Genomic DNA, 23053 nt, shown 5'->3' with positions numbered 1-23053 from the left:
CAACATGATAATCTGAATAACTCAGTTATCAATGAAACACAGAAACACCTGCAGGACTGATGACGTCACAGCTGGTTCTGAGCCAATCAGGGTCCAGCAACTTAAACCGGAAGTGCTCAAACGCTGAGAATGAACTTTACAGAATATAAAGATATTATAAAACATTATAAATCTATAATAGACACAAACTATTTTATCTAGAGGGGATCATTGACTGTGTCTCCCTCTGCTGGACTCTCATCATCATCATCATCATCATCATCATCATCATCATCACACCGCTGAGGAAACATCACAAACATTTAACTGTATAAATTTCAGATCAGTTTGTCTTCATCCTGTCACGTTTTTAAATAAAGTTTTACAAGGTGTGTCTCCAGCTGTGACTCACTTCCTGTTGTGATCAGCTGGTATCGACTCATCTTCAGATGGTCCGACTGGTTTCTAACAGACAGGAAGTCAAAGGTCAAAGAAAACCAACAGTTTGAAAATAAACTCTGACTGAAGGAGCAGCCGTGTGTTTACACAGTTTATCAATAAATATAAACATGTACACACACAGTTTATCAATAAATATAAACATGTACACACACAGTTTATCAATAAATATAAACATGTACACACACAGTTTATCAATGGAGGATGATCACGTGTCTACATACTTATTTTTAACTCACTCATTTTGTACTTTGAATAAAAACACCTGCCGCGCCAGAGGCTTTTATTTTGAAATGCGGTATAGGACGTGGTGTCGGTTGCCGGTGTGTTGACGTCACGTGTCCAGGTGAGTTGGGAGCAGTTCCCGCGGCAGACATGGGGCTGGTTTACTCGGAGGTAAGAACATAAACTGTGTGTTTTGTCAATCATTAATTAAAGTGTTAATTAGCTGCTCAGGTGAGTCTCACCTGGATCCGCGTCACTCAGCACAGAGCGACTCTGTGTGACGTCATCTTTACATCTGTTTTACTTGTTTTCATTATTGATTCATCAAAACTCAAAATATTAATTTTAAAATGAGAGAAAAACATCTGAACTTTAAACAAACATGTTTTATATTTCTGTGTTTTTGCTTGAAAATCTCCTGAAACAGGAAATGCACCATGAACGCACCATGAACATTTATATTTCTAATCAGCTGACTGTCGTCACTCTGGAGTGAAAATATGAAACGATCCAGATTCCAAACCGGAAGTCATTCCATTCACTTCTCAGATGTTTTTAGTTTCAGGAAGAAACAACATGAATCAATACGTCTGATCAATAAAGCTTCAACTGCAGCCTGCTGATCAGAATAATAATAATGATCACCTGGATGTGATCTCTGTGATCAGCCAGATGTTTATCTTCCACATCAGAAAAATGTCCTGAACTTCATTCTCTGGTGCAAACAGGAAGTGTCGTAACTTTGTGGTTTCTGATCTTTGACTGTAAATATATTTTTATATATTTTATTTTTATATGATCATCCACCAGCTGCTGCAAGATGTTCCAGAAGGTGTGTAATCACACGTCTACTGTTTTCTGGACTAGTGAACGATATATTTGACCCTAAATATTGTGAGACAATATGAAACGTCTGTTAGTTTGAGCAGTTAGTGAGTAAATGTTTGTGCAGGTTGTCGCCTCCATGGTGAACACAGTCGACGCTGCACGTGCTCAGAAGGTCAGCATGAACTCGCTGCTGGTTGGTTTGGAACTTAATATGGCCGACAGTTCACATGAACGTGCAAGACGGTCTGTCTCACTTCCTGTCAGTCATACTTGGAGTCTGACGGGGCCGGTCGATGACAACTTCCTGTTTCTGCAGCAGAGACGTTGGATAGAGTCGACGGTTCAGTGTGATGATGTGTTTCATATGTCAGAGCTCTGCTCATAACCGTCAGGCCTTAAAGTTACAATTAGTTTCTTTTGTGTTATTTTTTATAAATCAAAGTATTTGATATATAAAATATTGATATATAAATCAGTATTTTGGTTCCAACAAGCGATGAAAAGGAGGTGAAACAGCCGTCTGTTACAGTAACACAGATGTTTGTGTTTTTGATGAGAAAGGAACAACAACGTTCAACAACAACGTTTGCCTTGATGGCAGATTTGCTGACTTGATAATATCTGAACCAGCGTCATGAGTCACGTGGTTCACTGTCAGACATCACATCTGTTACTGGACAGACTGGTTTATCTGTGTGTGTGTTAACAACATGATGGTTCTTTATGCAAAGCTGTTAGAGGAACAGTCCTCTCTGTTAGCCTAGCTTAGCACAAACACTGACAGCAGGTCAAGCTGTTAGCCTAGCTCAGCACAAACACTGACAGCAGGACAAGTTGTTAGCCTAGCTTAGCACAAACACTGACAGCAGGTCAAGCTGTTAGCCTAGCTTAGCACAAACACTGACAGCAGGTCAAGCTGTTAGCCTAGCTCAGCACAAACACTGACAGCAGGACAAGTTGTTAGCCTAGCTTAGCACAAACACTGACAGCAGGTCAAGCTGTTAGCCTAGCTCAGCACAAACACTGACAGCAGGACAAGTTGTTAGCCTAGCTTAGCACAAACACTGACAGCAGGACAAGCTGTTAGCCTAGCTTAGCACAAACACTGACAGCAGGTCAAGCTGTTAGCCTAGCTTAGCACAAACACTGACAGCAGGTCAAGCTGTTAGCCTAGCTTAGCACAAACACTGACAGCAGGACAAACCGTTAGCCTAGCTTAGCACAAACACTGACAGTAGGACAAGCTGTTAGCCTAGCTTAGCACAAACACTGACAGCAGGACAAACCGTTAGCCTAGCTTAGCACAAACACTGACAGTAGGACAAGCTGTTAGCCTAGCTTAGCACAAACACTGACAGCAGGACAAACCGTGAGCCTAGCTTAGCACAAACACTGACAGCAGGTCAAGCTGTTAGCCTAGCTTAGCACAAACACTGACAGCAGGTCAAGCTGTTAGCCTAGCTTAGCACAAACACTGACGGCAGGACAAGCCGTTAGCCTAGCTTAGCACAAACACTGACAGCAGGACAAGCCGTTAGCCTAGCTTAGCACAAACACTGACAGCAGGACAAGCTGTTAACCTAGCTTAGCACAAACACTGACAGCAGGACAAGCTGTTAGCCTAGCTTAGCACAAACACTGACAGCAGGTCAAGCTGTTAGCCTAGCTTAGCACAAACACTGACAGCAGGTCAAGCTGTTAGCCTAGCTTAGCACAAACACTGACAGTAGGACAAGCTGTTAGCCTAGCTTAGCACAAACACTGACGGCAGGACAAGCTGTTAGCCTAGCTTAGCACAAACACTGACAGTAGGACAAGCTGTTAGCCTAGCTTAGCACAAACACTGACAGTAGGACAAGCTGTTAGCCTAGCTTAGCACAAACACTGACAGCAGGACAAGCTGTTAACCTAGCTTAGCACAAACACTGACAGCAGGACAAGCTGTTAGCCTAGCTTAGCACAAACACTGACAGCAGGACAAGCTGTTAGCCTAGCTCAGCACAAACACTGACAGCAGGACAAGCTGTTAGCCTAGCCTAGCACAAACACTGACAGCAGGGGGAATGGTTAGCCTAGCTCAGCACAAACACTGACAGGAGGCTAACTGTTAGCATAGTGCAGCATGTAGCCCGTTGCTAACAGTGTCCTGTATGCAGCCGGCCTGTCAGGCGGCGTATGACGGAGACGTCCATCAGCTGTACGAGCTGCTGACGAACAACCCAAAGCTCCTGAACGTGAAGGAGGAACACACCGGAGACACGCCCCTCATCGCCGCCTGTCGCCAAGGCAACCGGAGGGCAATACACTACCTGCTGGAAAACCAGGCCGACGTCCACCTGACCAATAAGGTACTTTTACCTGATGATGTCATCATGTTTCTGTCAGTGATGGTTCATGAAGAGTAATAACATCTACCTGTCTGTCTCTCACCTGTCTGCTTGTCTCACCTGTCTGTCTGTCTGTCTGTCTGTCTGACCTGTCTGTCTCTCACCTGCCTGTCTGTCTCTCACCTGTCTGTCTCTCACCTGTCTGTCTCTCACCTGTCTGTCTCTCATCTGCCTGTCTGTCTCTCACCTGTCTGTCTCTCACCTGTCTGTCTGTCTCACCTGCCTGTCTGTCTCTCACCTGTCTGTCTCTCACCTGTCTGTCTCTCACCTGCCTGTCTGTCTTTCACCTGTCTGTCTCTCACCTGTCTGTCTGTCTTTCACCTGTCTGTCTCTCACCTGTCTGTCTCTCAGAAGCAGAGGACGTGTCTTCACTACATCTCCAAGAAGACGTTCTCTGCGTTGGATTATCTGATGATCTGCGTCCTGATGCCCATCCTGCTGCTGGGATACTTCCTCATGGTACACACGTACACCTCACTCAGCCAATCAGCAGCCTCTTTCAGGATGACATCACAGCAGACTGAAGTGTGTGTGTGTGTGTGTAGTTACAGAAGCAGAGGGAGCACGCAGCTGTGATGGAGGAGCTGCTGAGCAGCAGCGTCAACGTCGACGCCGTCGACTACGTGAGTCACAAAACTCTGACATCATCACATGTACTCTGACATCATCACATGCACTCTGACATCATCACATATACTCTGACATCATCACATGCACTCTGACATCATCACATATACTCTGACATCATCACATATACTCTGACATCATCACATGCACTCTGACGTCATCACATGCACTCTGACATCATCACATATACTCTGACATCATCACATGCACTCTGATGTCATCACATGTACTCTGACGTCATCACATGTACTCTGACGTCATCACATATACTCTGACATCATCACATGCACTCTGACATCATCACATGCACTCTGACATCATCACATGCACTTCCTGTGCAGAAAGGAAACACGGCTCTTCACTACGTGTGTCAGAGGAAAAGTCATCGTCTGGTTCCTCTGCTGCTGCACAGAAACGCCGCCGCCGACGTCAAGAACAACGTACGTATGAACGATGTCACGCCTCCCGCCGGAGATCTGACCAATCCTGACGCTCCGTGTCTTGTGTTGCAGGACGGAGAGACGCCGCTGGACATCGCCACCAGACTGAAGTTCACCAAGATCATCTGTCTGCTGAAGAAGACCCAGTGAGCGACTGAAAGACAGGAAGTCCCTTTAATCACAACAAGATGATCAATAAATACAGTAAATATTGATCCAGCAGATTGTTTCCTGCATTTAGATTTATTCAACAATCCTGTAAACTTTAATTTTCATTAAATTTAATTGAAAACAGTTTTTGTTGTTTTTTATTGTATTGATTTTCAGCCAAACAGGAAGTGAAGACGAGACGAAAACAAACTGTTGTGAAGTCATTTTATTTTGTAGAAAACAGATCAAACTTTATTTCAATACAAAACAAACAAAACTTTATTAATAAAAACACGTCGATCAGAGTTATTTATTAGTTTATATCAGAAATCATTTAAAGGCACAATCAGTGATTCTAATGTGAAACCGTTTAGCCCCGCCCCCCAAAGTGTGGCCCCGCCCCCCAAAGTATGACCCCGCGCCCAAAGTGTGGCCCCGCCCATCGGGGATTCCAGCCACATGATTGGTCGCTGCTGTCCTTCCCACACTGAAAACTAATGAAGACAAATAAATCAAAGATATCAACATGCTAATGTTAGCATGTTAGCATGTTAGCATGAGCTAACAGACAGATTGTATAAAGTTACAGCAGCTTCAGATGTTGTTACATGTGTCAGATAATAATAATAATACTGTAAAACAACGACATCATCGTAGTTTATCTGCATCTTTACTACAAACATCGACTGTAAATGTAAAAAACTACATGTAGGAAACATTTCAGCCCTGAGTTTTGTCTGCAGGTATTACTGTCGATGCAGCGGTACCATCTGTGAGGTGAGGGTCACATGACACATGATGTATGATAAGAACTGGATATGGACTCCAACATGGCGCCCGTTCAGTCGTCTGCAGCATCAACAGTGTTCCAGATGTTGGTCCTGCTGGAGGCTCCGGGACGGTTTTATAAACATCTTCATGGATTAAAAATGATTCAGAACATCAACAGTAACAACTGTCAACAGTTTTACAGACGTCTCTTTTATATAAATGCATCAGTTCTATTAACACAGACTGTATGTAGCCTGAGAGGCAAAACCCAGGGCTCAGAGCGCTCAGTGACACCTGAAGGACACTTTACTGTTATCAGCTGTCAGGAAATCAATTTAATGCAACATACAACATGATTAAAACATTATTAAAACGTTATTTAAACATTATGAAAACATTATGAAAATATTATGAAAACATTATGAAAATGTTATTAAACGTTATTGAAACGTTATTGAAACGTTATTCAGACGTTCTGACTCTAGCGGTGCTCCTGCAGCAGCTTCAGGATGGAGGGAAACATCTGCTCAGGAGCGTCCAGACCCCAAATAAAATCCAGATGTTCCCAATGTTCAATGTGCTGATGGAAGACCAGGTTAGACACCTGCAGACACACAGACAGGTAGACAGACAGGTACAGACAGACAGGTACAGACAGGTACAGACAGGTAGAGACAGACAGTCAGGTAGAGACAGACAGGTAGAGACAGACAGACAGGTAGAGACAGACAGACAGACAGACAGGTAGAGACAGACAGACAGACAGGTAGAGACAGACAGACAGACAGACAGGTACAGACAGGTACAGACAGGTAGAGACAGGTAGAGACAGACAGTCAGGTAGAGACAGACAGGTAGACAGACAGACAGACAGGTAGAGACAGACAGACAGACAGGTAGACAGACAGACAGACAGGTACAGACAGACAGGTAGAGACAGACAGGTAGAGACAGACAGGTACAGACAGGTACAGACAGGTACAGACAGGTAGAGACAGACAGACAGGTACAGACAGACAGGTAGAGACAGACAGACAGGTAGAGACAGACAGTCAGGTAGAGACAGACAGGTAGAGACAGACAGACAGACAAGTAGAGACAGACAGACAGGTAGAGACAGACAAGTAGAGACAGACAGACAGGTAGAGACAGACAGGTAGAGACAGAGAGACAGACAGGTAGAGACAGACAAGTAGAGACAGACAGACAGGTAGAGACAGACAGGTAGAGACAGAGAGACAGACAGGTAGAGACAGACAGACAGACAGACAGGTAGAGACAGACAGGTAGAGACAGACAGACAGACAGGTAGAGACAGACAGACAGACAGGTAGAGACAGACAGGTAGAGACAGAGAGACAGACAGGTAGAGACAGACAGACAGACAGACAGACAGACAGGTAGAGACAGACAGACAGACAGGTAGAGACAGACAGACAGACAGACAGACAGGTAGAGACAGACAGACAGACAGGTAGAGACAGACAGACAGACAAGTAGAGACAGACAGACAGGTCAGTGAGGTTCAGGTGTGATGAGGTGATGATGTCACAGGTCAGAACGGTCGGACTGCTTCCTGCATGTTGCTGTTTAGCAGCTATCATGTTAGCCATCTTAGCTTAGCGTGTTAGCATGCTAACATCTGCTGACTAGAGCTGAGGCTGATGGGAAAGTGTGTTTCTGTCTCCTGTGACCTTTGACCTGCTGGATCAGAGCACTGACCTGAGTGAGGAGGACCGCCACGTCTTTAGGGTCCGCCAGCGTATCCTGTCCCCCTGAAAACAGAGCGGTGGGAACCTTCATGTCCTGGACGTTGTACTGAGGGGGAGTGGACTGAGGACGGGACAGGAAGTAAACACAGACGGTTAGCTTAGCAACGTCTCCCTGTGCTAATTCTGCTTCCTGTTTTATTCTCCTATTCATTGATCTGTGATTGATCTGTGATTGATCTGTGATTGGTTCAGGTTCAGTCTCACCTGGTTGTAGTGCTTCATGTTTCCTGCAGCTCCGAAGTCAAACGCCATCAGTTTCCCTCCATGAACGGCCTGAAACACGACAAGAAATCAACATATGTTGATATAATTAATAACTAATATGTTGATATTGATCATCCAGCCTTTATAAACACTAGAAGACATCAGGTGTGTTACCTGAGCCCAGTGGACCATGTTCTGTACGGAGGTCCCGGCAGGACAGTGTGTGGTGTAGACCGGCGTCCGAGTCTGAAACAAACACACAAACACATGATATTTACACAAACATCATCAATCCTTTCTGTCTGTAAACGTGTCGTTACCACAAGCTGTGTATTAATGACGTAACAGGAGCGTTTTCCTCTCTGACTACCTCTGTGATGGTTCACATACTGTTCATCCCTCAATAAATATTTATGAGACATGAATATTATTAGTAGCAGTAAACATTATTATAATAACATTTTTATCGATGACTTTTCTCTCTGATACGAACCATGTTGAGGTTTTTCTCGTCGAAGCCGCAGAGGATGAAGAAGAGGTTTCCGCACAGCTCGCTCAGCAGCTTCTTCGCGCACACGTGCTCTGCGAACCACTCGATCACGTTACTCTGAGGCAGGAAGTCCCGCCTACCAAACAGATCCTGAGAGGAAAACACCGTCATCAATACATAATCAATACATCAGCCATATATTATCAATAATATCAACAAGTCTCTGGGGGTTTGTGGCTCCAGTAGGGACGGGAAACCAGTGGAGCTTTAGTACTGGGTGATGTGGTGTTGATGGAGCTAACTCGTTAGCAGGTGACGTGCTAACGCGCTCCAGTAAGCATATTGCGTCATTTCCGGTTGCCGGCTGTGTTTACTGACAGCGTTTTTACTTTATTCTTCATTACTGTGGATAAATTACCTGCTGGACATTTAAACTGACACTAGTTCTGCTCAAGCAGCAGGTAGCTTAGCAGCTAACTTAGCTCAGCAGTTAGCTTAGCAACTAGCTTAGCTTAGCAGTTAGCGATGGCTTCTCTCTCTCCCTCTCGTTCTCCTGCTCTCTCTTGCTCGGTGTGTCATATGTTCAGTTATTCCTCTGCCTCCTTTAGTGATAGTGATACGTGTAATAAATGTAGTTTATTTGCAGTGTTTGAAGCGCGGCTCCGCAACACGGAAAACCAGTCAGCAGCTAATGTAGTTAGCCAGCGCCCAGTATCCGGTGCGGGCCGACCTAGCGTAGCTCCCGCTAGTAGAAGTCAGGGCGGCTGGGTGACTGTAAGCAGAAGCTCACGGTTCACCACCAACCAGTTCATGTTTCTAACTGGTTCTCCCCCCCCAGTAACACACCTGCTGAGAAACCAGCTCTGATTATTGGCAGCTCCATAGTCACAAACGTGAAGTTGTCGACAGCATCAGCTATAGTTAAATATATTCCTGGGACCAGAGCGGCGACACTGAATCACATTTAAAACTGCTGACTGAGAATAAACATAAATATGGAACGATTGTTATTCACGACTCCCGATTACACCAATCAGAGGTCACTAAAATAATGTCGGGCAGGTGTGAACATTTGCAAAAACAATGTTGGACTCTGTAGTTTCCTCTGAGGGACTTCCCATGATGCACTGGGCTCCTCTCTCCTCCTCTCCATCTGTATGTATTCATGCACCATTAATGCACCATTAATGCACCATTAATGCACCATTAATGCACCATTAATGCACCATTAATGCTTGTTACTAACGTGACTTCTTCCCCGGAGTGTTACGCCCGTCACTGCTAATATTATTAACTCGTTAGCAGGTGATCAGTCGTGTGATATTAACTCGTTAGCAGGTGATCAGTCGTGTGATATTAACTCGTTAGCAGGTGATCAGTCGTGTGATATTAGCTCGTTAGCAGGTGATCAGTCGTGTGATATTAGCTCGTTAGCAGGTGATCAGTCGTGTGATATTAGCTCGTTAGCAGGTGATCAGTCGTGTGATATTAGCTCGTTAGCAGGTGATCAGTCGTGTGATATTAGCTCGTTAGCAGGTGATCAGTCGTGTGATATTAACTCGTTAGCAGGTGATCAGTCGTGTGATATTAACTCGTTAGCAGGTGATTAGTCGTGTGATATTAACTCGTTAGCAGGTGATCAGTCGTGTGATATTAACTCGTTAGCAGGTGATTAGTCGTGTGATATTAGCTCGTTAGCAGGTACGATGATAAATCGTTAGTGAACTCGTTCTTACCCAGACGAGGAAGTCTGGCAGGACGGACAGTTTGGTCATGGGGCTGCTGGTGAACGCCACGGTCGCCACGGGAGCCAAACCGAAGAACAGCTTGATCTTATTGGCCAGTTCTGGCAGCGTGGAAAACGCTATGAATGCTGGGAAATCAGAGACAGATACGGAGAGACTGTGATGAAGATGATGAGGATGAGGATGATTATTGTGATGAAGTTGAGTGTGCGCTACCTATAGTTGTTCCCTGCGAGTGTCCGATATAGAAGATCTGGTCCTGTCCCGTCACCTTCAGGATGTGGTCTACAACAGCTGGAAGATCCTTCAGCGCCATCTCGTCATAACTACAGACAGACAGACAGACAGGCAGACAGACAGACAGACAGACAGACAGGTGGAGAGACAGACAGTCAGACAGACAGACAGACAGGTAGAGAGACAGACAGGCAGACAGACAGACAGACAGACAGACAGACAGGTGGAGAGACAGACAGTCAGACAGACAGACAGACAGGTAGAGAGACAGACAGGCAGACAGACAGACAGGCAGACAGACAGACAGGTAGAGAGACAGACAGGCAGACAGACAGGCAGAGCAACATCTTAGTTGGAAGAAACCTTTAACTTGTAGCTCGTTTGCTCCTCTACAGGGTGTAACTGTGTATTTTTCTAATTAAAATCTTCCTGTAAACTGTGATAATCGTCTTTTCTGCTGCTGAGGAGAAACAATTACATCCCATAATGTGATTACTGAGTCTAGACATCATATAAAACCTGGAGGTAAACTAACACACAGCAGCAGGTTTCTTCTTCTGTATCTATGACTGACGTCATGATGGAACAGTGTGTTGTAGAGGATCTACCTGAACTTCCAGAAGTCCTCCTGGTCTGGGTGGAGCGTCTGGTGTTTCCTGGACCAGGTGTTTCCTCGGCTGTTTCCCAGCCAGACGTCGTAGCCGGCGTCGGCCAGCACGTATCCCAGACTGCAGTTGGGCAGGTTGGTGATCCAGTTACTGCCAGCAGCCAGGAGGCCGTGCTGCAGCAGGACTGCCGGCCGCGGACCTGAAAACACAACCGACATTTACTTTCAGACAACCAGCAAAGACAGGCTTCAGACGTTAGAGGTCACCCTAACATCACCCTAACATTACCCTAACATTACCCTAACATCACCTTAACATCACCCTAACATTACCCTAACATCACCCTAACATCACGCTAACATCACGCTAACATTACCCTAACATCACCCTAACATTACCCTAACATCACCCTAACATTACCCTAACATTACCCTAACATCACCCTAACATTACCCTAACATCACCCTAACATTACCCTAACATTACCCTAACATCACCTTAACATCACCCTAACATTACCCTAACATCACCCTAACATCACGCTAACATCACGCTAACATAATCAGAACATCACGCTAACATAATCAGAACATCACCCTAACATCACGCTAACATTACCCTAACATCACGCTAACATCACCCTAACATTACCCTAACATCACCCTAACATCACGCTAACATAACGCTAACATAATCAGAACATCACGCTAACATAATCAGAACATCACCCTAACATCACCCTAACATTACCCTAACATCACCCTAACATTACCCTAACATTACCCTAACATCACCTTAACATCACGCTAACATCACGCTAACATAATCAGAACATCACGCTAACATCACCCTGACATCACGCTAACATCACGCTAACATAATCAGAACATCACCCTAACATCACGCTAACATCACCCTAACACCACGCTAACATTACCCTAACATCACGCTAACATCACGCTAACATCACCCTAACATAATCAGAACATCACCCTAACATCACCCTAACATCACGCTAACATCACCCTAACATCACCCTAACATCACGCTAACATCACGCTAACATAATCAGAACATCACCCTAACATCACCCTAACATCACCCTAACATCACGCTAACATCACCTTAACATCACCCTAACATCACGCTAACATCACGCTAACATCACCCTAACATCACGCTAACATCACCCTAACATCACCCTAACATCACGCTAACATCACGCTAACATAATCAGAACATCACCCTAACATCACGCTAACATCACCCTAACATCACGCTGACATAATCAGAACATCACCCTAACATCACCCTAACATCACGCTGACATAATCAGAACATCACCCTAACATCACCCTAACATCACGCTGACATAATCAGAACATCACCCTAACATCACGCTAACATAATCAGAACATCACCCTAACATCACCCTAACATCACCCTAACATCACGCTAACATCACCCTAACATCACCCTAACATCACGCTAACATCACGCTAACATCACCCTAACATCACGCTAACATCACCCTAACATCACCCTAACATCACGCTAACATCACGCTAACATAATCAGAACATCACCCTAACATCACGCTAACATCACCCTAACATCACCCTAACATCACGCTAACATCACCCTAACATCACCCTAACATCACGCTAACATCACGCTAACATAATCAGAACATCACCCTAACATCACCCTAACATCACCCTAACATCACGCTGACATAATCAGAACATTACCCTAACATTACCCTAACATCACCCTAACATTACCCTAACATTACCCTAACATCACCTTAACATCACGCTAACATCACGCTAACATAATCAGAACATCACGCTAACATCACCCTGACATCACGCTAACATCACGCTAACATCACGCTAACATAATCAGAACATCACCCTAACATCACCCTAACATCACCCTAACATCACGCTAACATCACCCTAACATCACCCTAACATCACGCTAACATCACGCTAACATCACCCTAACATCACGCTAACATCACCCTAACATCACCCTAACATCACGCTAACATCACGCTAACATAATCAGAACATCACCCTAACATCACCCTAACATCACGCTAACATCACGCTAACATCACCCTAACATCACGCTAACATCACGCTAACATAATCAGAACATCACCCTAACATCACCCTAACATCACCCTAACATCACGCTGACATAATCAGAACATTACCCTAACATCACCCTAACATTACCCTAACATCACCCTAACATTACCCTAACATTACCCTAACATCACCTTAACATCACGCTAACATCACGCTAACATAATCAGAACATCACGCTAACATCACCCTGACATCACGCTAACATCACGCTAACATCACGCTAACATAATCAGAACATCACCCTAACATCACGCTAACATTACCCTAACATGACGCTAACATCACGCTAACATCACCCTAACACCACGCTAACATTACCCTAACATCACGCTAACATCATGCTAACATCACCCTAACATAATCAGAACATCACCCTAACATCACGCTAACATAATCAGAACATCACCCTAACATCACCCTAACATCACCCTAACATCACGCTAACATCACCCTAACATCACCCTAACATCACGCTAACATCACGCTAACATCACCCTAACATCACGCTAACATCACCCTAACATCACGCTAACATCACGCTAACATAATCAGAACATCACCCTAACATCACCCTAACATCACCCTAACATCACGCTAACATCACCCTAACATCACCCTAACATCACGCTAACATCACGCTAACATAATCAGAACATCACCCTAACATCACGCTAACATCACGCTAACATCACCCTAACATCACCCTAACATCACGCTAACATCACCCTAACATCACGCTAACATCACGCTAACATCACCCTAACATCACGCTAACATCACGCTAACATCACGCTAACATAATCAGAACATCACCCTAACATCACGCTAACATCACACTAACATCACGCTAACATAATCAGAACATCACCCTAACATCACCCTAACATCACGCTAACATAATCAGAACATCACCCTAACATCACGCTAACATCACGCTAACATAATCAGAACATCACCCTAACATCACCCTAACATCACGCTAACATAATCAGAACATCACCCTAACATCACCCTAACATCACGCTAACATAATCAGAACATCACCCTAACATCACCCTAACATCACGCTAACATCACGCTAACATCACCCTAACATCACGCTAACATCACCCTAACATCACCCTAACATCACGCTAACATCACCCTAACATAATCAGAACATCACCCTAACATCACCCTAACATCACGCTAACATCACCCTAACATCACCCTAACATAATCAGAACATCACCCTAACATCACCCTAACATCACGCTAACATCACCCTAACATCACCCTAACATCACCCTAACATCACCCTAACATCATGCTAACATCATGCTAACATCACCCTAACATTACCCTAACATCATGCTAACATCACCCTAACATTACCCTAACATCACGCTAACATCATGCTAACATCACACAAACATAACCTGAACACAACCCTAATATAAACATAACCTACATAACTATCAGAGAAATGACATTAAACCAGCATCATGTTGTTATATTATCTGATACGATCAGATTATTCTTGTTTTATTTCCTTCTCATCGCAGCAGATCTTCGCTGAACGGTAAATATATATAAAAAGGAAGCAGTGCAAACATCACATGAACCTTTCAAGGTAAAGTTCAGCTGGTGAAACAGGAAGTAAGCATCTGATGACCGGACTGAACTTCCTGTTTCTCCAGAAATGGAAAAAGTTTCAGTTTCACTTCCTGCTTCATGAAACATCAGAGTTGAGGTTGGAGTGACTTTAGTTAAGAGTTTTAATATCCACTCTGACACATGTGTGCTTCTATACCTGTAATGAGCTTTTATATCATTTTAATCTCTTACAGCAGCTTGTTTACATTAAAACTGACACATTCTGCTCATCTGCAGCTCTACATTCATATTCTGTTGCTTTTCTAGAATATCTGCATGATTCACAGTTAGAAACTTCTTATCTCAAAGGTAAAAACATGTTGCATGTTTCTACATACGTTCATCTCAAGTTTCTGACCTTTGACCCTGTTTAACATGTGACATGAGAACAGGATATAAATAACAGAAAACCACTAAAGAGGAAGACGTAACTCTCCATAAATAAAGAAATATCAGAGAATGTGAAGTGAAAAGACTGCAGACATCTTTCTCTGGTTTATTCCACCTGACTGGACGTTGAGTTACTAATTATTCAATTAATCAGCATCGATCTGCTGATCAATTCATCTATTTGAGTCATTTTTTAATTAAAAAAAGTCAAATTTTCTGATTCCAACTGAATATTTTCTGGTTTCTTTAGTCTCTATGACAGTAAACTGATTGGTCCTCTGTGATTGGTCCTCTCTGCTCTGATTGGTCCTCTCTGCTCTGATTGGTCCTCTCTGCTCTGATTGGTCCTCTCTACTCTGATTGGTCGTCTCAGAGATGGAAAGTCTCACCTGTAGTGTGTTTGAGTCCTCGTGGGATCCTGTTGACAGTCAGGATGAACCCGTCCTCCGTCACCACCTGGTGCTCCTCCGCCGGGTAACCCCACCTGTGGATGATCTCTGTCTGCACACACACACACACACGCACACACACACACACACACACGCACACACACACACACACGCACACACACACACACACATACACATACACACACACACACACACACACACACACATACACATACACACACACACATACACACACACACACACACACACACACACACACATACACACTATGTTATTAGTACACTTGTGAGGACAGAGTCACTTGAAACCATCAGAAAACAGTTTTTACATTTTAAAGTTAAATGTTATTTTTAAAGATGTTCTTCAGCAGGTTATTGAGTTATATATATATATATATATATATGTGTGTATATATATATATATATACATACATATATGTATATATACACACAGTTTTTACACAGTTGGGCCAGTGATTAAAAATATTAGCATCTATCTCTGTATCCGGTCAATATTGACATTGACTCCAAATTTATAAAAATCTGCATTTCATGAGTTGAAAATGGCTCAACCTGTCGTCTGCTGTTTGAAATCTGCTGTGAAACGATGCTGACGTAGACGCGACCGTCGGGGAAATCTCTACGTCATGAAAGCAGAATGATAACACCTCCCCCCCCCCCAGCCCCGCGCTCGGCAGCTAACAGAGGCTAACGGCAGCTAACAGAGGCTAACGACAGCTAACGGACGCTAATGAAAGCTAACAGCAGCAGAGGTGCAATTTGGTACAAATTATTAGAAAAATACGGAAAAAAGTGTTAAAGGTCCAAAAAATGAGATTTAGCTTCAGTAGCCGTCAGTAAACAACTATTTGCTTTGTAAAGACGTAGCAGAGTAACGGCGTCCTGAGCAGAGAATGAAGTCACACTGCCTCAGCCGCAGAACACTAACGTGTGTTTCTGGAAACATCTGAGGCAGAAACAGTCAACGCAGTAACAGAATATTGATCCATATTTGATCAGCTCTGCCTGGTTTTTTACAGGCTTTAAAAGGACTTCAGTTCAAAGACAGCAGAGAACTCCTCTGTGACCTCTGACCTCTGACATTAACAAAGAAGGACTGTGCTTTGTGTCTCTGACTCTTTACTGAACTAACACAACATGTGGATCAGATATCAGCAGCTCAAAGTCCATCAGACCTCCAACACACAGGAAACATGACCTCTGACCTCAATAATCAAACTCGTCATGTTGAGTCATCTCAGTTCCCCTAAATACATCAACGTTTCCCTCACCGCCTGCCAGGCACAACTCTGGGCTGAATATGATCAGATCAAATGATTTATTAGGCTAAATGTTTCAGGGAAAATGGAAATGATGTAACTCATATCAAACCCGACATTCAGTCACATGAAAATGAGGATAAATGCCTGATTATTCAATATCTAGAGAGAAGCTATAATTTACCCACGTCCCCTGAACGCCTCACACGCAGGCTATCAGTAGACGCTATAATTTACCCACGTCCCCTGAACGCCTCACACGCAGGCTATCAGTAGACGCTGTAATTTACCCACGTCCCCTGAACGCCTCACACGCAGGCTATCAGTAGACGCTACAATTTACCCACGTCCCCTGAACGCCTCACACGCGGGCTATCAGTAGACGCTACAATTTACCCACGTCCCCTGAACGCCTCACACGCGGGCTATCAGTAGACGCTACAATTTACCCACGTCCCCTGAACGCCTCACACGCGGGCTATCAGTAGACGCTATAATTTACCCACGTCCCCTGAACGCCTCACACGCGGGCTATCAGTAGACGCTATAATTTACCCACGTCCCCTGAATAGAGCTTAACTCTCTAAACTTTCTCAATTCATGCTATTTGGTTCTCATCGGGTGTAATTCCACCTCTGACCACAGTGTGGGTTGCAATGGCAGAGTGGCGCTGTCTGTATTTCTGCTTGTTGACTCCAGGTGCAGAAGAAGAAGCAAATCAACATTATCAACATTATTTATGAGGTATTTTTTTATATATTTCTCGAGAACCGCTCATCCAAACAACTTTGTACACGGACGTTGCACTTCCTCGATTCCCCAGCGATCCACCTGCCAGGTATGACGTAGATCACATGAACAGTTCCCGAGATACACAAAGGACAAACACACACAGACACACAAACATACAGACAGACGGATGAAGGAACATGTGACCCAGTGCAGCGATGTCATAATTAATAGATATTTCAGCTTTGATACAAACACAATACTTGTTAGTAGATCAGTTCATTGGTTGGTTTGTTAGCGTGTTAGCATGTTAGCACAGGGAAACACTCGCAGTACTCACAATGTTCATGTGCACTTCAGGGTCTAGTTTGGCGTCGGCCAGACGTCTCAAAGCGTCAGCTGATCCGACGAGGAGCAACACACACGCCACAACACACTGCATCATCTGCACACACACACACACACACACACACACACACACACACAGAGTTATAACAGTCAGTGTTTTTGAGAGTTGAGTTAAATAACGGAGCTGTTGGAGCATCATGTGTTCAGTGTGACTGATGGATTATTTGTTTCTGCAGGTGAGCGTCACTGAGAAATGTGTTTGTGTTATAAACACGTGTTTTAATATTCTCATAATGTGATTATTCTGTGTATGAGGAAGCAGAATTTCCTTCTTTGTGTTTGTTGTCAGGTTTGATAGTAAACGTGTGACTTTATGTCTGATTTTGTGTGATTTGTTTCTTTGTGTGTGCAGTAGGGCTTCAGTCAACCAAAGAACATCTTGATCGACTGAAATTGTACATAATCTTAAACTAATCGATTAATCACAAGGGGGAAAAAAGTGAAACATTGTTGGATGTTACAGAGTGAAGCAGCCACATTTCTCCGTAGGTTAAGCTAAGCTATTGTTGCTAACTTTGGAGCTAACGCCTTCACTCTTCCAGCAGCAGCTGGGAAACAACAGACGAGACTTTTCTTGGTCTCGAGAAGCTGCAGCATTTATTTACTGACACACTGTAGTCTGTACTGCACATCAACTGACACACTGTAGTCTGTACTGTACATTAACTGACACACTGTAGTCTGTACTGCACATCAACTGACACGCTGTAGTCTGTACTGTACATGAACTGACACACTGTAGTCTGTACTGTACATTAACTGACACACTGTAGTCTGTACTGCACATTAACTGACACACTGTAGTCTGTACTGCACATGAACTGACACACTGTAGTCTGTACTGCACATTAACTGACACGCTGTAGTCTGTACTGCACATCAACTGACACACTGTAGTCTGTACTGTACATTAACTGACACACTGTAGTCTGTACTGCACATTAACTGACACGCTGTAGTCTGTACTGCACATCAACTGACACACTGTAGTCTGTACTGTACATTAACTGACACACTGTAGTCTGTACTGCACATCAACTGACACACTGTAGTCTGTACTGTACATTAACTGACACACTGTAGTCTGTACTGCACATTAACTGACACACTGTAGTCTGTACTGTACGTTTACTGACACACTGTAGTCTGTACTGCACATTAACTGACACACTGTAGTCTGTACTGCACATCAACTGACACACTGTAGTCTGTACTGTACATTAACTGACACACTGTAGTCTGTACTGCACATCAACTGACACGCTGTAGTCTGTACTGTACATGAACTGACACACTGTAGTCTGTACTGTACATTAACTGACACACTGTAGTCTGTACTGCACATTAACTGACACACTGTAGTCTGTACTGCACATGAACTGACACACTGTAGTCTGTACTGCACATTAACTGACACGCTGTAGTCTGTACTGCACATCAACTGACACACTGTAGTCTGTACTGTACATTAACTGACACACTGTAGTCTGTACTGCACATTAACTGACACGCTGTAGTCTGTACTGCACATCAACTGACACACTGTAGTCTGTACTGTACATTAACTGACACACTGTAGTCTGTACTGCACATCAACTGACACACTGTAGTCTGTACTGTACATTAACTGACACACTGTAGTCTGTACTGCACATTAACTGACACACTGTAGTCTGTACTGTACGTTTACTGACACACTGTAGTCTGTACTGCACATTAACTGACACACTGTAGTCTGTACTGCACATTAACTGACACACTGTAGTCTGTACTGTACATCAACTGACACACTGTAGTCTGTACTGCACATTAACTGACACACTGTAGTCTGTACTGCACATTAACTAACACACTGTAGTCTGTACTGTACATCAACTGACACACTGTAGTCTGTACTGTACATTAACTGACACACTGTAGTCTGTACTGCACATTAACTGACACACTGTAGTCTGTACTGTACATCAACTGACACACTGTAGTCTGTACTGTACATTAACTGACACACTGTAGTCTGTACTGCACATGAACTGACACACTGTAGTCTGTACTGCACATTAACTGACACATTGTAGTCTGTACTGCACATCAACTGACACACTGTAGTCTGTACTGCACATGAACTGACACACTGTAGTCTGTACTGTACATTAACTGACACACTGTTGTCTGTACTGCACATTAACTGACACACTGTAGTCTGTACTGTACATTAACTGACACACTGTAGTCTGTACTGCACATTAACTGACACACTGTAGTCTGTACTGCACATTAACTGACACACTGTAGTCTGTACTGCACATGAACTGACACACTGTTGTCTGTACTGCACATGAACTGACACACTGTTGTCTGTACTGCACATTAACTGACACACTGTAGTCTGTACTGTACATGAACTGACACACTGTTGTCTGTACTGCACATTAACTGACACACTGTAGTCTGTACTGTACATTAACTGACACACTGTAGTCTGTACTGCACATTAACTGACACACTGTAGTCTGTACTGTACATTAACTGACACACTGTAGTCTGTACTGCACATTAACTGACACACTGTTGTCTGTACTGTACATGAACTGACACACTGTTGTCTGTACTGTACTCTTTGGCGGCGCCTGTGGCGATCAGCGGTAACTGCAGGTGTGTTTTTGGACTTCATTACCCAGAGATCCACAGTGTCGCCTGTCTGTGTTAGCTCCGCCTACCCTCTCTGGCGGACCAATCACTGCTGGCTGATGGGAAACGTGTCACTGCACGCCGCTTGTGATTTGTTGTACTAGTGCAACTGATCAGCAGATCACAGACTCAGCAGTTATTGATTGATTTATTGATTTGTTCATGTGACAGTTATCAGACTCCACATTTACAACAACAACTACCATTATTATTATTATTATTATTATTATTATTATTATTATTGTTGTTGTTTATTGGAATTAATATTTATTTCTGATTTCACTTCATCAGCTTGTTATTGATCCTCGTTTGAAAGCAGCGATTGGTATTTTTCTGTTGAATCATACTGAAGGATTGATTATAAAGTATTGATGATGTAAATTTAAAATGAGATTTCTGTACATGTTGATTGATCATCCTGCTGGAATAAACTTCATTAATTCTGTGAATCTTATAACTAAATGATTGAATGATTGTTTTTCATGTGGCGTCTGTTTCTGTCTGCTGACTGACCGACTGTTTTATTCTTCTGTTTTTGCTTCAAACAGAAATCAGAGTTTCCGTCTGTTTCATCTGACATCATCTGTCACACGTTTACGTCACGTTTTCTGCACGACTGTCAGTCTGTTTACAGCCTGTTTTAACTCTGATGTTCAGCCTGTTTACAGCCTGTTTTAACTCTGATGTTCAGTCTGTTTACAGCCTGTTTTAACTCTGATGTTCAGTCTGTTTACAGCCTGTTTTAACTCGAACACCTGAGTACACCTGTAGTTCAGCCGATGACCCGGTAAATAATGACCCGCTAATGACCCGGTACTAAGCCGCTAAAGACCCGGTAATAAACCGCTAAAGACCCGGTAATGATCCGGTAATAAGCCGGTAATAAGCCGGTAATAAGCCGGTAATAAGCCGGTGATGTGGTTCTTAGACTCACCTGTCCGCAGCCCTGCTCTCTGGTCATTTGACGGTTTTTTGCCTGAACAGACGGAAGACACCGGCAGTGACGTCAGAGGAACTGCTGCTCTGTGATTGGTCAGAGAGAGCACTCGGGTTAGTTAACTCTTTGCTCTCCAGCTGATCGATCACACAGATCAATGATCGAATCAACACGTACAGAGACCGGAAACAAATCAGCAGAAACCGTATAAATGATTGTAGTGAAATAGCCTGAAATTAAATTAAATATGTGTGTGTGTGTGTGTATGTGTGTGTGTGTGTGTTTGTGTGTGTGTGTGTGTGTGTGTGTATGTGTGTGTGTGTGTGTGTGTGTGTGTGTGTTTGTGTGTGTGTGTGTGTGTGTGTGTGTGTGTTTGTGTGTGTGTGTGTGTGTGTGTGTGTGTGTGTGTGTGTTTGTGTGTGTGTGTGTGTATGTGTGTGTGTGTGTGTGTGTGTGTATGTGTGTGTGTGTATGTGTGTGTGTGTGTGTGTATGTGTGTGTGTGTGTGTGTGTATGTATGTATGTGTGTGTGTGTGTGTGTGTGTGTGTGTGTGTGTGTGTGTGTGTATGTATGTGTGTGTGTGTGTGTGTGTGTGTGTGTGTGTGTGTGTGTGTGTGTGTATGTGTGTGTGTGTGTGTGTGTGCCTGATGATGTAAAATATATTCAGGAAAAAGGAAACAGAAAGAAATCAGAAACAGATTAATACAATAAAACACATACAAATAAAAATACAGTAAGGGGGAAAACACTAAAGGGAGTAAATTAACCAGAAGTGTGCTCTCTTCCTTATTTAGATGAACAACATTTATTTTGAAAATCCCAGTCGGATAAGTATTTCTTCCGGGTCATTTGGCGCCATTTTGAACCCTGCAATGGTTTATGTTTGACCAACAGCTGTTTTGTAACGAAGGAGGCGGGTTCAACTTCCGGTCCTGGACCCAACACGCGCAGGACCGCACCGGCTTAAACCCGGTTTATCCTCGGCGGTATTTAGCCCGGTTCCGGTTCTGGTTCCGTGTTAAAATGTCCCGGGTTCTGATCGTCGGCGCGGGCCTGACAGGGAGCCTCTGCGCATGTCTGCTGAGGAGAGAGTTTCAGAATAAAGTGCAGATCGTGGTGTGGGACAAAGCGCGAGGATCAGGTGAGTCTGACAGAACTTCATTCACAAATCTCACACTTTAATGTTCCCGCGGTCACAGACGGACAGAGAAACACTGCAGCTCACCACTGGAGGCGAGTTTTACACCAGTATAACTTCCTCTCATATCCGGCTGGGAAGTGATGAATGAAGACAAACATTATTCCATTAAAATCTCAACTTTCTCAAATGTTTTCTATTTGTTCCCCTTCAGTCTACAAACTGTTTGTGTTCAGTGAAAAGAAAGACACGAGAGGTGAAAACAACACGTGATCTGGCCTGAAACCAGCATGAACTGTCTTCTACCAGTTTGATCCAGTTGACCTTAAACATGCTGTCTGCTGAGGAGAAAGACGC

At 43.7% G+C, this 23053-nt stretch overlaps 3 protein-coding genes across 8 annotated transcripts in view; 2 read left to right on the top strand and 1 right to left on the bottom strand.

Moving 5' to 3' along the window:
- Nucleotides 1-733: 733 nt before the first annotated feature.
- ankrd22 (ankyrin repeat domain 22) lies at nucleotides 734-5239 on the top strand. Of its 2 annotated transcripts, none has more exons than XM_042397253.1 (6): nucleotides 734-834; nucleotides 3648-3839; nucleotides 4233-4337; nucleotides 4424-4501; nucleotides 4847-4945; nucleotides 5018-5239. In XM_042397253.1, the coding sequence occupies exons 1-6, from the start codon at nucleotides 814-816 to the stop codon at nucleotides 5093-5095; spliced, it is 573 nt and encodes a 190-aa protein (XP_042253187.1). In that variant the 5' UTR covers nucleotides 734-813; the 3' UTR covers nucleotides 5096-5239. The 2 variants fall into 2 exon arrangements, with proteins under 2 accessions (XP_042253187.1, XP_042253186.1); XM_042397252.1 differs by having other exon boundaries at nucleotides 4230-4337.
- A 64-nt stretch (nucleotides 5240-5303) lies between these two features.
- Nucleotides 5304-23053, bottom strand: part of lipf (lipase, gastric) — a 17845-nt gene continuing 95 nt past the window's right edge. Inside the window, exons 1-12 of one of the 2 annotated variants that reach the window (XM_042397249.1) lie at nucleotides 23003-23053; nucleotides 21555-21643; nucleotides 17865-17969; nucleotides 15496-15607; nucleotides 10923-11121; nucleotides 10294-10403; nucleotides 10069-10205; nucleotides 8336-8482; nucleotides 8017-8088; nucleotides 7843-7911; nucleotides 7589-7699; nucleotides 5305-6470 (exon numbers count right to left, since the gene is read on the bottom strand). The exon at nucleotides 23003-23053 is cut by the window's right edge and continues 95 nt beyond it. In XM_042397249.1, coding sequence (XP_042253183.1) covers nucleotides 6348-6470; nucleotides 7589-7699; nucleotides 7843-7911; nucleotides 8017-8088; nucleotides 8336-8482; nucleotides 10069-10205; nucleotides 10294-10403; nucleotides 10923-11121; nucleotides 15496-15607; nucleotides 17865-17969; nucleotides 21555-21581 — 1212 coding nt within the window. In that variant the 5' untranslated portion in view covers nucleotides 21582-21643; nucleotides 23003-23053 and the 3' untranslated portion in view covers nucleotides 5305-6347. Of the gene's footprint in view, nucleotides 6471-7588; nucleotides 7700-7842; nucleotides 7912-8016; nucleotides 8089-8335; nucleotides 8483-10068; nucleotides 10206-10293; nucleotides 10404-10922; nucleotides 11122-15495; nucleotides 15608-17864; nucleotides 17970-21554; nucleotides 21644-23002 lie in introns of both variants that reach the window. The other variant, XM_042397251.1, reaches the window with a different exon arrangement.
- rnls (renalase, FAD-dependent amine oxidase) overlaps nucleotides 22412-23053 on the top strand; it is a 14604-nt gene continuing 13962 nt past the window's right edge. The window contains exons 1-2 of one of the 4 annotated variants that reach the window (XM_042397248.1): nucleotides 22706-22791; nucleotides 22911-22952. In XM_042397248.1, coding sequence (XP_042253182.1) covers nucleotides 22740-22791; nucleotides 22911-22952 — 94 coding nt within the window. In that variant the 5' untranslated portion in view covers nucleotides 22706-22739. The other 3 variants (XM_042397246.1, XM_042397245.1, XM_042397247.1) reach the window with 3 other exon arrangements.

The sequence above is a fragment of the Thunnus maccoyii genome, chromosome 20 (genome assembly GCF_910596095.1).
Source record: "Thunnus maccoyii chromosome 20, fThuMac1.1, whole genome shotgun sequence".
NCBI lineage: Eukaryota > Metazoa > Chordata > Actinopteri > Scombriformes > Scombridae > Thunnus > Thunnus maccoyii.
This window is presented reverse-complemented; position numbering and strand designations above follow the sequence as displayed.

Excerpts from the sequence above, each read along its gene's own strand:
- ankrd22 (XM_042397252.1), top strand. The coding sequence starts at position 814 with ATGGGGCTGGTTTACTCGGAG. Across the intron at positions 4,338-4,423 it reads TGCTGGGATACTTCCTCATG|TTACAGAAGCAGAGGGAGCA; the intron begins GTACACACGTAC and ends GTGTGTGTGTAG. Across the intron at positions 4,502-4,846 it reads ACGTCGACGCCGTCGACTAC|AAAGGAAACACGGCTCTTCA; the intron begins GTGAGTCACAAA and ends CTTCCTGTGCAG.